This window comes from Gopherus flavomarginatus, chromosome 17, assembly GCF_025201925.1.
Source record: "Gopherus flavomarginatus isolate rGopFla2 chromosome 17, rGopFla2.mat.asm, whole genome shotgun sequence".
NCBI lineage: Eukaryota > Metazoa > Chordata > Testudines > Testudinidae > Gopherus > Gopherus flavomarginatus.
This window is the reverse complement of record NC_066633.1, coordinates 12,489,134-12,513,573: the sequence shown is the minus strand read 5'-3', so window position 1 is coordinate 12,513,573 and position 24,440 is coordinate 12,489,134. Positions and strand designations below refer to the sequence as shown.

The 24,440-nt window shown below is 42.4% G+C and overlaps 1 protein-coding gene across 2 annotated transcripts; it reads left to right on the top strand.

Moving 5' to 3' along the window:
- The first annotated feature begins 4,298 nt into the window (after positions 1–4,298).
- Positions 4,299–24,061, top strand: DOLPP1 (dolichyldiphosphatase 1). Of its 2 annotated transcripts, XM_050926209.1 has the most exons (8): positions 4,299–4,391; positions 12,634–12,734; positions 16,827–16,911; positions 17,190–17,289; positions 18,261–18,359; positions 19,758–19,886; positions 20,868–20,957; positions 21,801–24,061. In XM_050926209.1, the coding sequence occupies exons 1-8, from the start codon at positions 4,316–4,318 to the stop codon at positions 21,835–21,837; spliced, it is 717 nt and encodes a 238-aa protein (XP_050782166.1). In that variant the 5' UTR covers positions 4,299–4,315; the 3' UTR covers positions 21,838–24,061. The 2 variants fall into 2 exon arrangements, with proteins under 2 accessions (XP_050782166.1, XP_050782167.1); XM_050926210.1 differs by lacking the exon at positions 12,634–12,734 and having other exon boundaries at positions 4,306–4,391.
- Positions 24,062–24,440: the final 379 nt, after the last annotated feature.

Below are 24,440 nucleotides of genomic sequence, written 5' to 3'. Positions count from 1 at the left end.
GAAACACAGCTGAGCCTGAAAAAGTGATTTAAAAACCTTTCAGATAGCCTTGTGCACTCTCCCTTTTAATAGATAGTGCTCATGGAGGCAGCCTACACAGATCCCTTGAAACCAAACTTTAAACAGAGGTTGATTAATGTAATAATGGCCAGAGCTTTCAAATGGAAGGAGAATGCATGTTTTAGAGGTTAGAACATAGAACTATAGGTTATGACTCATCTTGTGTTCTAGTCCTAGCTTCTTATAGACACAAGTCCCTAAAGTGCTGTGCTAGTCTTCCCATCTGTACACTGAGGATAATGCGTAGCTGAATTATGATGAAGGCCCTCGTACAGGGATACTGAGGATTACTTGATACTTCTAAAACATTCATAATTTTCCTGTTGAATATTGGATTACTGTGAGAACTCCATTGTGTCCAGGCCTGCTCAGAGGTGTTTGATAAGGAATAAGAGCACTTACTGTATCATTTACTGATTTAATATTGCTACAGATTCCTTTCCACTAAACATTCTCATTGAAGTACCTCTAATAATTATGTCCAAGAGAGGTTTCACTGCTTGTCACATTATAAATATAAACTGACATCATTTTCAGTATTTCTGGAAGAACAGGATCTGTTCGGCTTTCAGTGATGAAAGGGAAATCCTTCACACTTCCTTAATTCAGTCTTTTGAAGAACATCTAACTTTTGCAGTAAACATCTACTCTCAATAGAGAGTGCCTGTTATCTATAATTGCTACCTTTTCTCTTGGAAAGCCAAGCATGGGATTCACTGTTTAAATTCATTCATAATCGCCACCTGAAACTAGTTACATTATAACTGTCAGGGGAGAGGAGTAGTTCTCCTGTCCCTAAAGTCAAATATTTAAAAGATTTAGTTGAACATGATCAAGGGATAGATCTTAACTAATCCGTACGTTATTTGGCTGCCATCAAACAACAACAAAAATAAACCAAAAAACACTCATCTCTTACCTTGGCTGGCTTAGCTAGGTTTGTGACTTCCTCCATATTCTAATAAGAAATGTTACATGCACAGGCCCATTTTCTTTGCAGCTTTTAACTTGAGTGACTTTACCATTCCTAAAAGCTGTTTTGCTCTTCACAAGTTTCCTTGTTCAAAAACAACGAGGAGTCCTTGTGGCACCTTAGAGACTAACAAATTTATTTGGGCATAAGCTTTTGTGGTCTATAACCCACATCATCAGATGCATGGAGGGAAAAATACAATAGGCAGGTATAAATATACAGCACATGAAAAGATGGGAGTTGCCTTACCAAGTGTGTGTAGGGGGTCAGGGTTAACGAGGCCAATTCAATCAGGGTGGATGTGGCCCATTCCTGTGATGGTGTCCTCGCTTACAGACAGCCCCCAACCTGAAGCAAATACTCACCAGCAATTACACACCACACAACGAAAACTCTAACCCAGGAACCAATCCCTGCAACAAACCCCATTGCCAACTTTGTCTGCATATCTATTCAAGGGACACCATCATAGGACCCAATCACATCAGCCACACCATCGGGGGCTCGTTCACCTGCACATCTACCAATGTGATATATGCCATCATGTGCCAGCAATGCCTCTCTCCCAAGTACATTGTCCAAACCAGACAGTCTCTATGCAAAAGAATAAATGGACACAAATCACTTATCAAGAATTGTAACATTAAAATACCAGTAGGAAAGCACTTCGGTCTTCCTGGACACTCAATAACAGACTTAAAAGTGGCCATTCTTCAACAAAAAATCTTCAAAACAGACTTCAATGAGAAACTGCACAGCTGGAATTAATTTGCAAACTTGAAACCATAAAATTAGGCCTGAATAAAGACTGGGAGTGTCTGGGTCACTACAAAAAATAATTTTCCCTCTGTTGATATTCACCCCATCTTGTCAACTGTTAGGAGTGGGCCACATCCACCCTGATTTAATTGGCCTTGTTAGCACTGACCCCCCACTTGGTAAAGCAACTCCCATCTTTTCATGTGCTGTATATTTATACCTGCCTTCTATATTTTTCACTCCATGCATCTGATGAAGTGGGTTATAGCCCACAAAAGCTTATGCCCAAATAAATTTGCTAGTCTCTAAGGTTCCGCAAGGACACCTTGTTATTTTGCTGATACAGACTAACACGGCTACCCCTCTGAAATACGGAAGAGAAAGAGATCCCCATGTTTATTTTCACTCATGGTATGGCTACACTACCTGCCGGATTGGCAGGTAGTGATTGATGTATCGCATCTCCTAGACATGATACATCAATCCCCAAATGCGCTTCCCATCAGCTCCGGAACTCCACCACAGTGAGAGGCGGAAACAGAGTCGACATGGGAGTGGCGGCTGTCGATTCCGTGCTGTGAGGACGCAAAGTAAGTCAATCTAAGTCGATCTAAGATATGTTGACTTCAGCTATGCTATTCTCATAGCTGAAGTTGCGTGTCTTAGATCGATCCCTTCCCCCCCAGTGTAGACCAGGCCTTAGTGACTAAATATACACTTTGAAGAACAAAGCCAAAAACATAGTGCCTTAACCCACAGTGCTACCTAGCCCCCATTCTATTTCCAACAAAAGTTTTATACCACTCAAACTGCAGAGAAGGCAGCAGCACCATGTTCTCTGGTAAAATGCAATACTAAATCCCTTACTGCTCACATTTCCTTTTTTAGTGCCACTCAGGAAACTATCATCGTTACCTGCAAAGCTATAAAGTAGATGTGGATGTAATTATAGTCCACTGTGTCTGATCATAAAGAGGAATTCCATATTCTCCATGTTGCCAAATACTGATAAAATGGGTAGTTTCAGTACATGCAAGAATTTGTCAATCAACCATCCTTCTGCAGAAAAATAAATAATAGATAAATTAAAATCACCCACAGTCTGAGTGGCATATTTCAACTCTAACTACTTGTTCCCACTGACACATACCTCCCACACTTCTAGTCTGCCCTACTTGCTGCTAGCAGACTCTTGTTTCAAAGGGTGGTTCCTTGGCATGGTATTAATTCATGAGTTTCCACAGCAGTTTTGTGTGTGTGACTGTACTCCCAGATCAGAATGATGCTGTGCAGCACAACACCATGGCTGCTCTCATATTCACCCCCCAGGTTTCCCAGATCTTCACCAGTCTTCCTCACAAGTAAGGGCTGGTTGTGACCCTGCACTTATGGGTAGCCTCCACCACTTGCAAGCCATGAGCTGTAGGAGCTACCACAGCTTCCCCTAAAGCAACTCATTGTCTTCTCTACTCATCTCCGACACCACTTTGGGCAGTGGAGGAAGGGGCAATGTATGTTCCAATTCTCCAACCTCTTTTCTGACAGTTAAAACAGATGCTCATTCCCCAATTAACCCAGCTTCCTTTTCTGGGTCTGAAGAGGGAAGGTAACTTTTGCCAGTTTCCCTAGCTCTCGATTTTGACAGTAGGGCAAGAGGCCTCCATTCCCCCTTCTCTTTTTTTAAAGGTTGAGGGAGAGAAAACTCACAGCTCCATTTCCTTCTGTTGTCTCCCCAGTTTTTGGCAACAGGACCACCCAGGGAAGCAAGCCAGAGCCCTTTGCTCCCACATCCATTATCTGTCAACAGGACCAGTGAAGGAGGCAATTCATGGGTTCATTCCCTCAGGTCCCATTTTCTATCAATGGGACTGCGGATGAGTTAACTCTGGTCCTGGACCCCCAACCTGTGTTTCTGTCAGTGAGCTTGGGAATGAGTCAACTCTGGTCCCCCATTCCCTATCAATGGGGTAGTGGCTGAGGTAAATGCCCCTATTCCCCCATTTTCTGTCGTCAGGACTACGAGGTGAGGTAATTCTGGGCCTCACAGCTCATAAGGCTGCTGTTTGAGAACCACCCCCATTTGCTTTTGCCCTGCTTGGGTTGAGGGAGGGGCGAGGAGGCCATTTTAACTCAAAATTGCCAGCTTGCCCCTCTCACCCCTTAGACCCCTTATCCACCACCTAGCCAAACATCTGATTGGCTAAGAATGAGACCAAGTGCAACTGCTGATTGGCTAATCTGCATAATTTTGTTCACCAATGATAAAACATTATGACCCCCGCCGTATCCTGATTGGGACTATAGCTACCTGTGTCTCGTTTGGATTGGACAGCAATGCTAGCCTCTCATTGGCTATCTGGCTCCCCGGATTGGATTTTTAATTAGATTTTTGTTGATTGGTTGGCGCCTCACCTGCCGCGCCTAGCCATTGGTTATCCATTTTATCTCCCCCGCCCATTGGCCGCTCCGCCCCTTGCGTGCGCTCCGATTGGCTGTGGCGGCCCGGCCCGGTATCCGGGTAAAATGGCCGCAGTCGGAGAGTGCTCGCTCCCTGCTCCCTGGCGGCCGGTCTCTCTCACCCATGTCGAGTATCTTGCAGGTAAAGCTCGCTTGAATACCTCTATAGTCTCTTCCGTGGTCCCGGTTCCATGAGAGTGTGGAGCTCTCAGCTCAGGGTGATTGGGGTCCCAGCGCCGGGGTGGCAGCTGCCAAATAGCGAGCCATTGAACAACAGCTCAGGGCCCTAGGGACGCGCATGCGTACTGGTGCTGCCGGACTTACTACCAGATAGTGATCCCTCTGTGCTCTATATTGCGCATGTGCTCATCCCAGGCTCTGGACTTCTAGCTTCAGGGGCTGCTGAGTGCATGGAGCTGGCGGGGTCTCAGGGGACCTGCCTCAGCCCCACTGCAGCAGGCTCCTGGGGATCATGACGTGTCACTGCCTTGAAGTGTGTCGCCATGTCACCCCTCCACGTTGCTGCTTTGCCATCTCATTACAGTGGCTTCTCATTATTCTTCATTACGCTGTCACTGCCATGTGCTAACGCCAAGGGTGCACCTCTCCTCTCACAACAAGAGGTTCCAGCATCACTTCACAGTATTACTGTGTCATGACATCACTGTGCCACTGTTCTCCCCTTACTGTCTTGTTGTGTTCTCAGCTGCCGTGGTGTAGAGTTGCCTTAGTGGCACAGAGATGCTGGGATGCAAGTTGTCCCCACGTTATGTTGCCATCTCACAACGTGGTACGCATGTCACTTTGCATTGCTGTGTTGCAGCATTGAACTGTCCTGTCCCCATGATGTTGTAGTGACTTGTTCTCGTGGCGTCCCGATGAAATGCTGTCATGACTGAAAGCATTGTTGTTTTGTGGTGCTGCAGTGATGTTGTCCTGGTCCTGAAATAGTTTTCAGGATTATTTTTAGTGGGTTCTGGGTAGGCAGGACTGTGTAAGCAGACCATATTTTTGGAGGTGTTGAGCTTTGGTCAGATGATAGCATTCCCTGCGGGGAGATGTGCAGATTACAACCTCTGGGCTCCTTGCATGGAAACTTTTTTACAGGGCTTGATTTGGGGCCTTGAGTAGTACTTAGAAAGGCAGCTGTCAAAGTCCCTTCAACAGCGGTTAACCTTGCAGGACAGATCCTTTCCCAGCTGTTGCATCATTGTGATTCAGTGCGATCCCATACTGTCTTTTATTAGGGAGTGTTAGTCTGTATCCACAAAAACAACAAGGAGTCTGGTGCCACTGGACTCCATATTGTCTTTTGACATTGCATGCTTGCTGTCCAACCTATTTTGTGTTATGATGATACTAGTCTCTCCAGCTAGCAAGGGCAGGTTGGGTTGGTACTTTGAAATTCTCTAAACAGCACTTCTGGTGGTGTTGGAGTTTGTTTGTTTGTTTATTCTTGGTGATGGAGTGTTAGCTTGCATGACTTGGTGAAATTCCAATGTTAGTAATTATATTTTCCCCTAAAATTCTTCCTGAAGACCCAGTGGTCTGATGCACTGTGGCAATGGTCCTTAAAATCTCTCCTCTTAGGATACTTTTTAATGTGGCGGGAGACCTGCTGCCATCCTGTTTTTCAGTTGCCAAAAAATGATGCTCCCTGGTTTTGAAATCGAGTCCAGAGTTTCCAGAGGAACTTTTTGACCAAACAGCCTTTCTCTACCCCTGGCGTAGCTGCTCCATGTCTTTGTTGAGTGTTCCTTTGGTGTAATTCAGGAGTGATCATTCTCTGCATCTAATTTGGAGAAGTAGCAAACACACTGTGACAGAAGAAAACTGCAAAGAGGCCTGGAGAGATAGGAGCAGTGATGGCTGCAAGCACCAGTCAAAGAATTATTACTAATAAATGTAAAATCCAGCATGCAGGAAGGAGAAATAAACATCACAGAAACATAATGGTGAGACATAACTCAGCAGCTATTCTCATTGTATTAAAGCAGATCTTTTTTTTTCAAGCTTGTCCTAATACTGTCCCAATATCACTTTCACTTATAGTCCTGGAACCTTGAAATTCTATCTGTCCTGTTAAGGGATTTCTTGTCTGCAGGGTGACTTCCACTGGAGAAACATTAAGTTTCTGGTATGTGTGCATGTAAGTGTAACTCACACACCTTCTGGGTGTGGTGTTCTGTCCCCTCTAGTGGCACCGACGAGAGTCAGAGTCAGTCTGCCTTTAGCTAACAGCCAATTGGCTTTTAGCTCATGCAGTAGAGGCTCATGGACTAAGTAAGCTCCAGAGGTCCCAGGTTCGATCCTGCCCACTGACGACCAGAGTCTGTTGGTATTATATGAGCATGTTTTTCTTCAGGACAACTGGGATCTTTAAGGATCTCTGACTTCTCGTTTCTTTAAGAAAAATGAAGGGAGGTGTCCGTAAGAGGCTCTGTTTTGAGAAATTGACCTTGATATAGAAAGATGTGGCATAGCAACTCTTGTTCTTAAAGAAATATGGAGAATTTTGCTAGTTTCTTTGCGTAGTACCCTTTTAAAAATTCTAGACTTTGAGAAGCTAAACATGTTTAGGTGGCGCTGGGCACTAACAAAGTTAGTATGTATAAGTAAACGAGGCATATAAGCAAAGGGTTCTGCATATGTGCAGAAATTTAAAATATAGTTTTTAAAAATTTAAAAATATAGTTGTTTAGCACTTAGTTGTTGCTACTTAACTAGCTGACTGTATGTTCTATAAGAATGTTTGTTTGTTCTTTCTTCCACTGTTCTTTATTGTGACTTCTGCTGGGACTGTAGCTCTTCAGAGCCAATGCTTCTTTCATATCTTAGTGCTTTAAGCTTGGTTTTCCAGCGGAAATGTGTCATGATGTGAACCTTGTCATGCCACATCATCCTCAAAGATAGCTTGAGACTGTTCTTAATGTCCTGCAAGTTGTACTGGTAGGATATGGACAGTCTCATGGAAAAATAAGACACATTATAACACTTCATCCACTTTTCCATCAGTGTAGAAAGTATTGATGGAGTAGAACATATTCATATCATGTAACCAACCATGGGTGGAGGGATAGCTCAGTGGTTTGAGCATTGGCCTGCTAAACCTAGCGTTGTGAGTTCAATCCTTGAGGAGGCCATTTAGGGATCTGGGGCAAAAATCTGTCAGGGGATTGGTCCTGCTTTGAGCAGGAGGTTGGACTAGATGAGCTTCTGAGGTCCCTTCCAACCCTCGTATTCTATGTCTGTGGTTGCTTCTTTTTCCGCAAGTTTGTGTGATAAACAGCGCTGCCACAAATAGACATTTCTATAGGAAACAGTGGTGACAGCGGTAAAACAAGACCCCGTGATAGGATGTGGTAACAGTGCCATTAATTCATATTTTCACATTACATTCAGGTTATGCTTAAGTGGTAAACCTCACATCTTTCCAGTCAGTGCCAAAGGGGATGCTGGGTAAAAATCATACTTTAAAATAAATATATAAACATAGCCAGAGGCTAATGTAGAAAATTTAATGTGCTTTTCACCATGACTGCTGCTTCATCCATTTGCATTTTGGATAACTTAAAATCAAGTAGTCAGTTTCATCTTCTGTTTCTTGAGCCCAAAATGCTCTAGGGAATGTTTGAGTTAAAATAAAACTTAATACTGAATTTTTTGTTTTTCATGGAATCATTCTTCTCAACCTTACGCCATCCCTTTTAAGCTTTTAGAGGTTTAGGGAGTGAGGAAACTAAAAAATAGTTGCACAATCTTGTTTTTAAACCAGGTCCATGGAAGCCCTTAATTTTTTAGCCGCTTATTAATTTTTCCCTGGGAATAAACTTCTGTAAGAATAGATAATATATTATCTACTTGTGCCACTTCTAAAACTTGAAAATATAGCTGGCCCTATTTTCTCAGATTCCCCTTCTGCTCCCAATGCATTATCCATCGAAGATTTAATGCCCTTTCCGCCGTTGGATCAGAGCTGCACTAGCTACAACCATCTACTAAACTAGTGAGTACGTTATTGCTAGCAGGTTTCTAGCATGGTTTGCTTGACCAGTGTTGACAGGCAGGGTCGTTTTCCTGAGAGCCAGGCAAGAAACAATCACTCACGGTCAACACATCACTACTTAGGTACCTATCCACCTACATAGTCTACTCCGTAGTATGGCTTTAGAATATGGCTCTGCTAGAACCCTACTGGTATTAATAGTGTTTAATATATGATAGCACTGCTCTGTTCCAAGTAGAGCTGTCGATTAATCTCAGTTAACTCACGCAATTAACTAAAAAAATTAATCATGATTAAAAAATTTAATCACAGTTTTACTCGCACTGTTAAACAATAGAATACCAATTGAAATTTATTAAATATTTTTGGATGTTTTTCTACATTTGCAAATATATTGATTTAAATTACAACACAGAAAACAAAGTGTACAGTGTTCAATTTATATTACTATTGGTTACGAATATTTGCACTGCAAAAATGACAAACGAAATAGTATTTTTCAGTTCACCTCATACTAATACTGTAGTCTTTATTGTGAAAGTGCAAATTACAAATATAGATTTTTTTTTTGTTACATAACTGCACTAAATAACAAAACAATGTAAAACTTTATAGCGCCTAAAAGTCCACTCAGTCCTACTTCTTGTTCAGCCAATCGCTAAGAGAAACAAGTTTGTTTATATTTACGGGAGATAATGCTGCCTGCTTCTTATTTACAGTGTCACCTAAAAATGAGAACAGGTGTTCACATGGCATTTTTGTAGCCAGCATTGCAAGGTATTTACGAGCCAGGTATGCTAAACATTCACATGCCTCTTCATGCTTGGACCACCATTCCAGAGGACATGCTTCCATGCTGATGATGCTTGTTTTAATTAAAAAAAAAACAGTTTGTGACTGAACTCCTTGAAGGAGAATTATATGTCTCCTCATCCACCATTTTACCTGCATTCTGCCAAATATTTTGTGTTATGATAGTCTCGGATGACGACCCAGCATATGTTGTTTGATTTAAGAACACTTTCACTGCAAATTTGACACAACACAAAGAATATTCCAAATATCAGATTTCTAAAGATAGCTGCAGCACTCGTCCCAAGGTTTAAGAATCTGACGTGCCTTCCAAAATGTGAGAGGAATGAGGAGTGGAGTCTTAAAAGAGCAACACTCCGATGCAGAAACTACAGAACCCGAACCACCAAAAAAGAAAATTAACCTTCTTCTGGTGGCATCTTACTCAGATAATGAAAAAATAAAGATGCGTTGGTCCACACTATTATCGATTGTTATCAAGCAGAATCCATCATGAGCATGGATGTATGTCCTTTGGAATAGTGGTTGAAGCATGAAGGGACATATGAATCTTTAGCGCAGGGATCCCCAATGCCATGGCGCCTGCGGGGGCATCTTAATGTGCCCACGTCCTGGCCCCTGGGAGAGCACCTGCTGAAATGCCGCAGTGGCATTTTGGCTGGGATGCCTCTCGATGACGATGCTTGTCGTCGACAAGTGATGTCATTGAGAGGCGTTGCTCCCGAATTTCGGCGGGGACGCCTCTCGATGACGTTGCTTGTCAATGGCAAGCGACGTCATCGAGAGGCATCGCCGCTGAAATTCGGCAGCATTTCAGCGGGTGCTCCACCGCCACAGTGGTCCTTCGGCTGGCACCTGCCAGCCAAAAAGATTGGGGACCACTGCTTTAGCACATCTGGCACGTAAATATGTTGCGACACCAGCTACAACAATGCCATGCGAATGCCTGTTCTCACTTTCAGGTGACATTGTAAACAAGAAGTGGGCAGCATTATCTCCTGAAAATGTAAACAAACTTGTTTGAGTGATTGGCTGAACAAGAAGTAGGACTGAGTGGACTTGTAGGCTCTAAAATTTTACATTGTTTTATTTTTTGAATGCGGTTTTTTGTGTACATAATTCTACACTTGTAAGTTCAACTTTCATGATAAAGAGATTGTACTACAGTATTTGTATTAGGTGAATTGAAAAATACAATTTTGTTTTACAGTACAAATATTTGTAACAAAAATAAATATAAAGCGAGCACTGTACACTTTGTATTCTGTGTTGTAATTGAAATCGATTTGTTTGAAAATGTAGAAAACATCCAAAAATATTTAAATAAATGGTATTCTAGTATTGTTTAACAGCACGATTAAGCGTGATTATTTTTTTAATCGCTTGACAGCCCTAGTTCCAAGTGCTGAACAAGTTTTTCAAACAGGATTCAGATTACCTGAGTAAATGATCCCTGTTATACATCTATACAGCATTCTGTGTTTGAGGCGCTGGTTCATGGATTTTGACCTCAGGTTCTTCCCCAGGTCACCAGCCATTGCTGACTAGTTGACTTACCGTATTGGTTCTACTGTATGATATTGGTGGAATCTTTGTTATGCTCTCTGTAGTTCTACTTTGTATCCAGTGTGACTTTATCTAAGACCAACTGCTTGTAAAGATATTCTTACACCATCTATGGGAGAAATATAGTCCCTCTTCAGAAAACAAAGTAAAAATTGTCCACAATTTTATTTATTTTTTAAATTAATTTTACAGTATTTTAGTCTAACCAAATTTTTAAAATTTATATATACTACAGATTAGCAAAGTGAATGCTTTTGATAAACAATGATCCCTGAACTAGAGACCATCTCTAATAGATAATCCTTGAATTGAGACTACTTGAAAGCATACCCAGGACTTCAGTACAATTTTGGTTGTCCAGTCTGAAGGCATATGACGTTAACAGTCACTTAAGGTGGAGTTCCTCTTGCATTTATGTAGTTCTTGATGTTTAGATGTAAGGAGCCTGATTCTCTGTTTTCTGGCATCTTGTGGAGTCACTCACACCTTGTGGTGTCACTTACACCAGTGCAAAGTGGGCATAAAAAATTATCCTTCTGATCTGGTAGCATTTGAAACCCACTTTGCATTGATGTTAATGACTGTTCAAGGTCAGTGAACCAAAGATCTATTAAGGGACCCCATGTTAAATCGAAACAAAACTTTTTTGTAGGATTCTTCTGCAATTAACTCCAAGTTCCCATTGGTTTTGCAGAAAGAAACTCTTCAGCCCATTCTCTTGGTTTTGATGCTCTTGGTGTTTCCCGGTTGTAAGTGACACAGAGCCGGCCATGGGAAGGGAGTATGCACTGTGTGTCTGAGGTGACTGAACAACCATCTGGCAATACACCCAGCAATGTGAATTTTGTAACAGTGAGAATACTTTCCTTCAGGGATTGAAGTTAAAGTTCATCATGGCAAATGCTGTTCAGCTCAATATGAGGCAATTAGAGTGTGTTGGGGAAAACGTTCTTTATTATACAGTGGAAGGAAGTGAAACTGATTTAGGAAGGAATCAGGTATTTAGTCATGCAGAAATATTCTCTTTTCTTAACAGGTGGGCAGGAGGGATCAGGTGCTTAGTGATGGGGATTGATCCTTCTGTGGCCATGTGATGAGATAGGAAGGATCTTGCTGTCCTTTGGAGATTAGCATAGAATGGCTTTGACCCTTTCTTAATTCAGCTGATACCAGTCCTCCTTTAAAAATATCTCCAGTGTAGCAAAGCCTTTTGGGATGTCTTTTCCTCTGTGAATTTCATATTGAATCTGCAATGATGACTGGCATCTTCAAATGATGCTGCTGATTTATGTCTTTAACAATATCTTCTATTAAAAATAAATGGAAAAACTCCTCTTGTGGTGAGAAGCTGATCTTGGAGTAAAATGACTTTGGCACTTTCCTGTTTGCTTTGAGCCTAGGCTTACCTTTTCCAAAAGAGTTCGTGGGGACCACGTGTTCTTTTAAGTGAACAAAGATGTGGTGCTTTGGCAGTAGGCAAGGGTGATTTGGACTGAGTCAGATAGTGTGTACCATGTATTGCCATTTTTCACCTCTGGCATTTGTCTACCCCGATTGGTTCTATCCGAAGCCATTACAGATGGCTCTTGAGAGGCTTTGTTTTCTTCTGTGAGATTCTGTAATGCAGCTTCCCAACTCTAGCTATGGGAGGCTGTCTAGGTGGGAAACTTCTCAGCCTCTTAATACATGCTGTAAGGTGGCGGACAGAAATTGCAGTTGAATTATGCTAAGCTCATTTCGTTTTCCCTCCGGTCCCAATCCTGAAGCTAATACCTACCACTCTTGCTCTTCAGCACCTTCAGTCCCTGCTAGCACTTGGGATGAAATGCAGAGTTCAAGGAAGGGAGCCTGGATCTGCCATGTAATGCTAGGCCATTCATCTGGTGAACTCACACCTTTGCTGACAGTGAGCTCTGAAGCACTAGCAAATGGCAGTGTCTGTGGCTGGCAAGCACACACAAAATGCAGGCTGATTTGTTTCTCTCGTTTGCTTCCTCAGGTGATTTCTCTGGTCAGCTCTTAGCCTACTTGAGTCTCTGTCCAATTTTCATCATAGTCGGCTTTGTTACACTCATCATATTCAAGAGAGAGCTTCATACGGTGAGTTTTCCTCTTTCCACCCCAGGTATTTCACATGGCAGGAGACGTGAGAAGGGAGGCGAAGGCAGGAGAGATTTGCCATTACAGAGCTACCATAACAAATGTGACCTCTTCGCCTAGAGGAAATCGCAATTAATTGTGATACCCTTGAATTACTGTCAGGCCTTAGTTCACTGCCCTGTCTTGCCCTATAGTGTCCCTTCCCTGAATTCCTGGACCAGACATGCCATACATTTCAGTGACTGTTGCAAATTTTCTGCCTCTCTTTGTGAGAAACTAAAGTGGGACTTTAATATTATTATTATTATTTCTGTCTTGTGCTGTGATCCCATGAGATCTTGGGCTAAGCAGGGTCATGCAGGATGAACGGGAGATACAGGAATAGGAAGAATACCTCATATCCTGCAGGAGATGGTATTTGTAATTTTGTGGGATGCACTTTCCCCTCTGGAAGTGTTGTGCTGATGGAGTTGCTGTCTGTTGGATGAGATGTAAACATGGATCCTGATCACTTGTGGTCACTGATACTTTTTGTAAAATGAGGAGATGTTAAGCCAGTATACTACTGGTAATTTCAGTCTGGATAATTATGTTCGGCCTCTCTAAATTGTCCCTCTGGTGGCAGGTGAATACAATATTCTTCACTTCGTCTCAGCTGTTTGTCGTGTTGCCTTGTTCTGTAAGACGTCTGTCTAAGATTGGCTGAATCTTGATGGAGGACGAAGTGATTCTTGTATTTGTTTTGTTTTTCTCCCCAAGAGGTTGTAAAGCTTTATTACCCAATGTTTAAGTGATTTTATTTTTCAGATTCTTTTCTAAATGGGTTTCCCCATGTCATTGTCTTGGTGCTGTATGTTTGTATTAATCTGTGAAGATCACTGACGTTGATGCCAGTTTCAATAAGAGGCAGCCTTGCTGGTCATCTTAGTCGTTAAGGGTCAGATTTTTGGGAGTGTGAGCGCCCACAAGTCTATCTGGTGTTGAGTATTCAGGACCTCTGTAAATCAGGCTGTGTGTGCCTGCAAAGCCCATTTCATCTCTGTATGTGAAACAGCAAGAGTAGGAGTGACTCCCACTTCTCTCCTGACCAGAAGCTAGTCCTTTTTCCGATACATCATGCCTCAAGGTCTCTGCTATTTGTCCTGTCAAGTAGCTAGGATGGGATGGCTGAATACATTCCATACAAGAGATTACAAGCCATTCATAATATTTGCCTTTTGTAAACAAACAGGTGAAATGGAGTCAGTAGTAGGATTTATGACATCAGGTTTCTGATATTGCTATGTTTGTATAAAGCAACGCTGTCATGGGAACTCAGGTGATTGGTAATAAACCTCTAGGTTACTAGTGTGATTGCTGCCCAAGGAAGTAGCTACTGAAAGTCATAACAATCCAAAGGCTTCTTGGAAGCCTATGTGACCTGAATTGTAATTCCAGTCCAATCTCTAATGGGCAGTTTTCTTTATCATAGGAAAAAAAATCAAATTGGGCACAAATTGACCTCCCCAATTTAGCAGTCAGCAGAAATACTGAAGATAGAATCCGTCATAAAGACTGAAACCTTTCAGTTCTAGAGGTGATACCTGCTGAAGATTGGGTCACTTTGGCAGGGGGCATGCATGGTGGGAGCTTGCATTGCCACTGCCTATGTTGTATCTGCTCTGTAAATAGAAGAATGTTTTAGGACTGTGAATCCAGCTTCCTTAAGCCCTAACTTCACTTATCTTTATATGGTGCCTTTCATCCCAGAAGATCCTTAAATAAATAAATATAGACACACACAAAGATACTTATTTTACAATCTCTCACTTGCTCTCTACATAGAGAGAGATTGTAAGGTAAGTGTTCTGAGACCTTCTGAGAGAGAGAGAGATTGTATAATGTGTATGTAAGAAGTATTATCTGGGTGGGGGGGGGGAGAGAGAGAGAGAAAAAAATAAGAATAAGAATACAATAAAGATCATAGAGATGGAAAAGGCTTGTTGCATCCATCCCCTTTGTAGGGGAGGTTATGGTACCTCAACAGATGAAGCACCAGGTATTAAACTGCCACTGCACTTGACCTGTACATATGTGTTACAGTTTAACATTCTTTTAAGATTTTTATTTTACAGCTGCAAGGTAAAGCATTCAAAAATAAGAGATTTCTCCAGGAAATCTTTGCATGCACAAGCGGATTGTATTTATTATGATAGGAAGTCCACTGTGAAGTCAGAAATAGACCGAGCTGTACTGGGCCTAGTGTAGGCCTTAAACACAGAATAACATCTTTTTTTCTCTTCTTGCAACTCTCTGCCTCATTCACCGTCTCTCCTGTGCAGTGAATGAGGCAGGCAGGGATCCTCTAAAACAAACAATGTGTGAAGACATAATTAAAGACTGTATCATAAAGTCTATGAACGAGGAGGCTGAATTAATGTTGCATAAACAACCTTAATTTTGGCATTTCCTAATGTTGATTTTGCAGCCTGTGAAGTGCAAAGAATTATAAGCACCAGGTAGTAGATCTGAGACTAAAACTAATACTGTCCTACTGGTGCCCAGAACACCTTCCTCCAATGGTAAAAGTAACTTGAATCGTAATGAAGAGCTCTTGCTGCACCTGCCCGTGAGGAATGGGTACTGTGAAGGAATGCGGCTTCTCTAAACTGGGGAAGGCATCTCCTCCTCTTGCTCAGTCCAGAGGGTCAGTAGACAGATGCCTCATTGTCCCCTGTTCAGAGCTCTAGCTCTGCCTGGGAGCGTTCTCAGTTCAGTTACCATGTTAAAAATGCTCTGTAGGGCTGTAGTACATGGGATGTTCATGAGACTGTAGCAGCAAATTGCTACTACTCTCTACTGATCTTGTGTAAATGGCAAGGCCTGGAGGCTTATAACTCATCCATGTACTGGTAGATTTTCCTAGAAAAAGCAAAAGGTACCTCTCTCTGAGTCCAGAACCGTTCTCTGGCAGTCTCGCTTTCCTGCTCTAAACGTGGAGGTGCAAGAACTCGTCAGAGAAACAGTTAATTGAGCCAAAGTTAACATGTTTTTTTTTCCTACCTTTCTCCCCCGGTGTCATTCTCTGAAATGGCTGATCTGTGTTCATTTAAATTTCTAAACAAAACCTGCAACCTGAGCAGAGAACAAACCTGACGGGCCAAAGTTCAGCAAAGTTCTAAGCAATTGAAAACGGGCTAGTAATAAAAGTGTAAGCAACTAAGCAAGCGTTGGTGTTAATGCTGATTACTAATTCTACCTATAGAAAGGAGCCACCATTGGGTTGGAGTGTGACAGCTCTTTAGCAGCACACAGTATACTGACCTACAGTTTAGCTCAGGAAGTGAAAAATCCCATAACTATTTGAAACTGGAGGAGGAATTTAGGGAGGCAGTATACGATTATGCAGATTGGAATTTGGCCAGGATGGTAGGGCTAAAAGAGGGAAGGAGTATTCTGGACTACAGAGGGAAATTGCTACTGTTTTTATAATCTGGCCAGGCCCAGAATGTACCTTGCCTTTAAAGATGTTAGAAATTTGTGGGGAACAGCTTCAGGATGATAAATTTCTCACTGAAGAGAAAAATAAAATAAAAAGCCGCCCTTTTAAGCAGAGCATTTCAACAGCATCGTATGTGCTCCCTCTGTTGGTCTGCAGCAAACAGTTGAAAACATATTGTCAATTTAAAATCTAGACAACTAAAAAAAAATAATTCTAGCTATGACACTACTCTTGGAGTCCCTCTGCCAATATTTTCTATTTTTTTTTTTTTATTATTATTCTCTCTTCTGTGGCTCTGTGAAAGACTCCTGCAAACAGTGGAAACTGAATATATATGAAGTGCTATCAAATGCACAAAGTAAATAGACTGAAAAATATTCTTTCTAATCTCTTTTGTTTAGCGTAATCTCAAGTGTTACTTGTAACTGTAGTAGTTTTAAAAAAAAAAAGTCAGAGAAAGTGGTGATTTTGTTTTGTTTTAAGTTGACTGTGTCCCTTTAAGGAAAATTCGTCACAAAGGTTTAATGAGATGCATCGCTGTTGAGATGACACAGTAGGAAGTTGAGAGATGGATACAGAGTCATAGGCTAACACAATTGTCTCTTTCACAGATATCTTTCTTAGGGGGCCTGGCATTCAACGAAGGAGTGAACTGGCTAATAAAGAATATTATCCGTGAGCCACGGCCCTGTGAAGGCAAGTATGGCGTGGTGGCTTGGGGGAAAGAACGGGTACGTGAGTTATCTTTGAACTGTGGTGATGATAATTGGGTTGAAGGGTGATTTTCTCTCAGGTCTGGTATGTTGTGTTTGCACGTTCATACGGGGGTTGGGAAGGGACTCTTTCAGTGCAGCTGATCAGAGAAATGTATTGTCAATTCACACACGCACCCCAATACTGTGCCCTGGATGGATCTTTGAAGTGTTCAGGCTACTGCTCTGTATTGAGCGTACTGTTTCTTCTTCTCTTCCCAGAAGCCCATTCAACGGTGACTACAAAATACGGGATGCCATCCAGTCACTCTCAGTTCATGTGGTTTTTTTCTGTTTACTCGTTCCTGTTCCTTTATTTAAGGTGAAGCTGCTTCATAAGGTTTTGGCTGTTTTACACTTTTGACCTCAGGGGGCATTGGTGGCTACCTTCTGGTGGCATGCCTTTCCTTCCTATAGGAATTCCAGGACCTGTGCAATCTATTGTGGTGGGGTGGGATTCCCTCTGGAATGAATTCATCCCAGATTGAATATAGGACTATGGGCTCTGCCACTGCCTGAGAATGTTGATTAGGGAGGGGAAGGCAGGAGTGAGGGGAAGGTGTCCCCTGATGCTGTTGCTCCCAGTAGCATGAGTCCTTTGGAATATGACTCTGGTGACGCAGTCTCTTTTGAATCATGCTGAATTCTGAGACTGCCAAAATCCATGCTGGAATGCAATTGGGGAAGTAGGGAGGAGGAGAGAAGAGCTATCTTCTCATGAGGCTATTCTCCCTTGTTCTAGCGAGTTTGTCCCTGCAACCTCTGCAGTGATTCCTGCTGCCCTCTCACATGACCCATTCATGGTTTGTCTCTGCTGCCTGGTGCTAGGCTTGCATTCTCTGGTGTAGGACTCCCCTTCTGAAGTCCTCATTGCTCAGCTATGGCTACCTCCTGCAGCTCTATATTATGGAGGAGCAGATGAGACCAGACAACCCTCCTATACTGTAACCAACACAAGTGAGCAGCTATGAGAAGCTCTCAGGCATGATGGTTGCTTATACACTCTGTGCGCCTCCCACACCAGACATAATGGTACTATGGGCACATTAGCTCCCTTTGTAGTGATCTGCATTAACACCTGGACACTGGGGTCGGGCTTTCTCCCTTGCATCCTCTTGGCAGCTGCAGTTGGATAAATTAGCACTGGAGTGTTAAGAGGTTATCCATGACATCAGTGAGGGCTATGGCTTCCTTAGGTCACTGTAATTTGGAGGTGTGGGTGTTCCGCTTTCTGTCACCATCTCTTTTCCACTGCACTAATGGCTTTCCTCCTGTCTCTTTCCTTTTACCCAGAATGCACCAAACAAACAATGCCAGGTTTCTGGATTTACTGTGGCGACACGTCCTATCCATCTGCCTTGTCACAGTGGCCTTTCTAGTCTCATATAGTAGGTATGGAGCAGCCATTTGTCTTATTCCTATGTACTAACCGTTGGCCTTGTGGTTTTTTTGGCAGCACTTTATCCTCCCCCATTTGTGGTTCAGTTCCGGATAACTGTGCCGGAAATACCAGGGGCTGAGGGAGTCCTGGGTTGCCAGGGACTCTTCAGAATGGGAGCTCTTTCTTTTTCTCTGGATTTTTTTTTCCTGGTCTACTTATGTCCCTCAATAGTCACTTCAAAAATTGCAGTCCAATGGGTGGTTTAAGCTTATGTGATTGCACTGGGGCCCCATGGCTGCAAACCCAACTGTGTGGAGGCTGGATCATTGCGAAGAGAGTTGGTCGTAGACAAGGAGGGACTTGCATCGAGTCCTGCATCTCTGTCTTCACACATGGATCTGCAAAACTGAAGACCAGTGCTTCCCTCCCCATTGTCTCTGGCCTCCATGTCCAGGATATGGACAGAGTAATTTTGTCTGCCTCATCCCTTTTCTGCACTAAGCCAGAAAAGCATTGAGCTAGGTCATGGGCCAGTATCTTCTGCAGCATGTGAAGCATTTAGTATTGACTGAAATGACATCTTGTAGAGTCAGTCTAAATGTAGTCACAATTGTTTGGCTTCCATCATCTTGCAGTATGAACAGACTTAGCCTGTGTGAGTAATGTCTATGTGCCAGGATAATCTAACAGATCATTACTGCTGTGACCACTACCAGCTAAAAAGCTGTATGCTGTCTGCAGCAATGGAGCCTTCATACTGATAAATTTGAGGTGAGCAAAAATCATGACAAAACAAGTTCCCTTCACAGTATATATTCTCAAAAACAATGGGGAGTCCGGTAGCACCTTAAAAGCGAACAGATTTATTTGGGCATAAGCTTTTGTAGGTAAAAAAAACAGTTCTTCAGATGCATGGAGTGAAAATTACTATATATTCTGAAAGCCTTTAAATCCAGGCTTCGGAGAGTTACTGAAGGATCTGCGGCTGGCTCTGGAAAATTCTCTCCTGGGACCAACAGCAACAGGCCCCCAGCCAGTCTGAACTCCTACTGTGGGAAACACGCAGACACCTTCTTAGGTATTGGGCTTCTCAGATTTAGGAATATTCCTAAACAGAAATTTATGTACACAGAAGGGTCTAAGTTGTTTCCTGATTATCCATTAGTGGATGTGGGGAAGCCTCAGCATGGGAGGATGGGCTGCATGATCTCTCAAGGTCCCTTCCAGGTCTACATTTTTATGATTCAATATCTTTTAAATAGGTGCCACTTGTCTGTTTCACATCTGGAAGATAACCTTCCTCTGGCCTTTACAGGGGCCTGTAAAACACAGTAACCAACTGTGTGATGCCTTTATTTTGTCTGAAATCCTGACTTTTTGGTAATTCTCCTTTCTTGTTTCATCTGAAGGGTCTATCTGCTCTACCACACCTGGAGCCAGGTCTTATACGGAGGTGTTGCAGGAAGCATCATGGCCATAGCCTGGTTCGCGTTCACGCAGGAGATCCTAACTCCTTTGTTCCCAAGGATAGCTGCGTGGTAAAAACCTTTTATACTATTCTGTGTTTGTTTTAAACTCCCAAGGCCTCACCCTCCTGCAGAACCAGATACTTGTCCAGCACTGTATGCCTCAGGTTTACTCAGTGTACAACAAAAGGGGCCACAACAGTGTTTACCTCTTGAAATGTGCTGAACTAACTGGTAGTTGGAGCAGCATGACACCCTTGCAAGGGAGTAAAGTCCTAGTCAACCTGCACAGGGATAGAGAATTCATACCATATGGTGTAAGAAAACCAATCATGGGATACTTCAGTCTGTGAAACCAAATGATTGTTATGATGTTCTATAGGAATGCAAACCCCCATGTAAAGTAGTTTAAACTGTGCACAGTTTTTCCCAATGGTCTAGAGGTTAGATCAGAGGACTGGGAATAGGGACGGCTAGATTCTGTTCTCTGCTCTTCTTACTGATTCTCTGTGTGACCATGAGCAAATCATTTTAACTTACTTGTGCCACCATTTCTCCATCTGTAAAATGGGGATACTTCTCTACTTCTTGGGGGAGGAGGAATTGTGAGGCGTAATTGTGCATAAAGTACTTTGAGATCCTTGAAAGAAGGGTGCTAGAGGAGAGCCCAGTGTTATGAGGTAGCACCTCCAGGAACTGCTGCTTCCTGATCTTTGCCGTCTGTTTCTCCAAATGCTCTGTAATGGAAAGGCTGAGTCCAATGGGTCAGATCTCCTTTTACCACACCGAACAAAAAAATGAGAATCAAATGAAATGGCAATCTAGTTAAATTTAACTAGACTAGAAAACTTCCTAATAAGGGAGGAAAAATGGCACTTTTCCTGGTAGAATTATGTAGTGCTGTTTTCTAAATACACAAAACCTGTCCAGATTTGCCTTGCAGGTAGCAGTGGTAAATTTCACACTATTTCCTCCATGGCTTATCGGAATTAGGAAAGAAAATGTTTTAATTCTCTCACCCTCTTTTTCTTCCCCAAACCTTGATAATTTTAGGCCAGCTTCAGAGTTCTTTTTAATCAGGGATACCAGCCTCATTCCCAACATCCTGTGGTTTGAATACACAGTCACCAGAGCAGAGGCAAGGTAAGCAGGATGGTAGGAGGTTCTGCACACAGGGAGGTGTATCTAAGCTGTTACATGCACCAATAGGGTAATGGTTTATTTACCTGTATCAGTTGTAATTTTATTTATATATATGAAAATTAAAGTAGCTGATGTGGGTAGCTTTTATGGACAGGGTAGTATAGAGTGTGAAAAGAGGCCAGATTGTGGGTTGACTTTAATAGACTGTATGGTTAAATATACCTATCTCAGAGAACTGGAAGGGACCCCAAAGGGTCATCAAGTCCAGCCCCCTGCCTTCACTAGCAGGACCAAGTACTGATTTTTGCCTCAGATCCCTAAGTGCCCCCCCCCCCCCCGCAAGGATTGAACTCTCAACCCTGGGTTTAGCAGGCCAATGCTCAAAACAGGAAAAAGTGATTCCAAACACAAAGCCATAGGGGACTGTAACAGTAGGGGAGAAACCAGATGTTGCAACCCGTGTTGTAAAAGGTCCCTCTGGATGCAGTAAAATGTATAATTTGAGCAGAATCATCTGGAGTGATAAGGCTCCATTTTGTGCTGAGTGAGGTGAATTTGGTATTCCATAAAAAGAGAGTCACAATAGGGTAACCACTGTGTAACCACGTCTGGTCTCTCACATATACCTCTTTGCTAATGCACGTTAGTTGTGACCTACAGATCCTCTGGTTATTCCAGACCCTGAGCCTGTAAAAAGCAGGAATGACCTCTCTTGACATTGGATGTGGTGGTCTGGTCTATCCAGCTCATTTTATTCCTCCCACCTCTTTATCCATTGAGTGTGCTATGATGCCTGGTGACAGGGATCTACCTCACTCTGCCACCTCTATGTTCTCATTGCAGAAACAGACAGCGCAAGCTAGGTACGAAGCTCCAGTGACTCAAGACATGGGAACAGAATGCAGGAATTAATGGAGAAGGAGAAGAGTAGAGACCTGTACAGACCTGGAAGCAGCAAGGAGTCTTCACAGATGGACCAAAGGAACAGGCAGGGACCATACTCAAAGCCTGGAGGCCTTTGCTCTGGCTTTTGCAGCTAGCTGGATGCTCCCTGATGCATGTGGGACCGTGAAGGAGCAGAACCTCATTTATAACACAAATGCACATTGCCAGTTGGAATGTACCATCATGTCTGAGTTGCGGGAAGGGGGAGAAAATACCCGATGGCTTGTTTGGGGGAGGGAGAACCAAAAAAAAAAAAAATCATTTCTGTGACATTTTTTTGCAGCATGAAATATACACACTATTTATTTATTTTTTTTAATTGAACTATTATTTTTGGGGTGGATGATGCATTGATTGTGTATTTGGAAGAAGACAAAACCAAAATTAGGTCTTGCCTATTTTAGGGTTTTGAATTTGTGGGGGACGTAGAGTGACTTAGGCAGGAGGGGAAGTGTTATTTCTTTCCTTTCTGCAACAGTTGGGAGAGCAAAATCAATTCCTGCTGCTCTTTGTAAGGATATAAAGAAACTACTAAAGATTTGCTTTTAAACACTAGTGACATTCCTGTGCGCAAGCCTGCACGGATACCACTGAGGGGGAGGAGGGGGTTAAAACACAGAGGAAAACCTAAAATCTACTTTTTTTTTTTCCCCCACTGCTGCTCCTGTTGTGTATTTAGCCAGGTGGTTTTACCCGGGCCCTCTTCTTTTTTGGTGTCAGTAACTTGATATACACATTACAACTATCCCTCCACTCCCTCTTCCTTTTGTACTTTTATGATCCCAGAGCTGCTGGGACCTCTACAGTTTCTGTTGCTGAACTTAAGCCAGACTCTGTTATTGATTAAGGACACCACTATTAAGTTGAAATAACTGCTGGTTAAGGCACAACCTCATGCTTTTAAGGATTACCCCAAAGTCATTTAAAAAAAAGCTTTTACTGGTATTAAAAGTTCATATGATCCGTCTCTGCCCTAAACCCTCTTTCTGATAATGAATCTTCCCATTGAGCTTTTCAGCCATCAGTAAACTTTTTATTTTTATAAAAAAGTTGATGAGTGCTGATGCCTGGCTTTAGCACTGCATGAATTACTTTTGGACAGCCCAGTTAGATTTAAACACAGGTTACTGCTGAAACGAGGCAGTACGTTTTAACCCTGGCAAATATTTCCATGGGTCATGCTGATTTGTTTTGGATTCTGCAGTAGTCAAGACTATTGCTAAAGTCTGCAGCTGCTCCCTGGAATGCATAACTCCTAAGGGATCTTGCCCTTATACTGTAAGGACTTTCATTTCTCCTTCCTTTTTCATTTTGACTGTTTTTTCAAGTGATGAACTTCCTTAGTGTGGAGTTCTGGACAGTAAGTTCTGCTGCTAGATGCTTGGGTACCATTTCCCTGTGATAGGATATCTGACAGCCTCTTCGACCCTGCCAGTACTTGGATCCTCTGCAATAGGCTGATAAATATTTTAAGAAGACTATACTAACAGTGAGTCAGCAGTGCATCCTGAATGTACTTCATGGCTGTGCAAAGACTGTTCCATTGCACTTTTTAGCCTGTAATCAAGACATTACAATGAAGTTCAGCAACAAGGTGGAGAGACTCACGGTACAATTGGCTTGAAGTTTTATAACAGGGGAAGGCCAGGGCAAGTACAGCTACCAAGCTGTGTCAAAGAGAAGGACATTAGCATCTGTCTGATACCGTCACCTGTACAGAGGGATAGTGACTATGCATACCCATCTATGTCTTATTGCATGTTTTACTAGCTTCCATTAAAAAGCTACTGAGGCTTCATAGAAAACTCATTGGTATGTACTGATGCAAGATGTGATTTTGCTCATATCTGATCATCTCTGTATTTTTCTGCCACCTTAATTTGAAAACAGCATTTTAAAGATTTCATCTACTCCTCTTACCATGATATATGCGTGTGTGAGTGTGAATGTTATGAATTGGTTGCTATAGAACCTGGTCTATCCCAATCCCAGAATTTGGCCCAGGAAGAGTGTCCTTTTAATGTGATTAAGAATGAAAACCTTTTAACACATACTTGTTCTAAACTGAATATCTTTCTCTGTAGCAGCAGGTTTTTTTTTTTTTAAACTAAGGATTAGGGGAATTTTAGTCTATTACAATAAATTTCTCTAACTGAGCACTCATTGGAGTGATCTAATATGAACTCTCCACACTGAGATTTCTAGTGCATTTGCACATAAAACAATAGCACTCTCTTATTTCTCATAAAAGCACTTTGGTTGGGCTAATCTCCCTCTCTTTTTGAGCTGTGGGCTGTGACTTTAATAGGCATTAGCTCAGGTCCATAACCATTTCATTAAAATAGGCCACAGGGAGGTTAGAGAGAGGGGAAAGGAAGTGCAAGTATCTAAGTTAGCTAGATAATAGGGTAGTGTAGTAATGAGTTAGGCACCAGCGTGGAATGCAGTACTAATTGGTTCTTTATCTTCTAACCACCAAGTAAATAAGATTTACCACCATTCTTCTCCCTCACTTTAAAAAAAAAAAAAAGTGGTGTG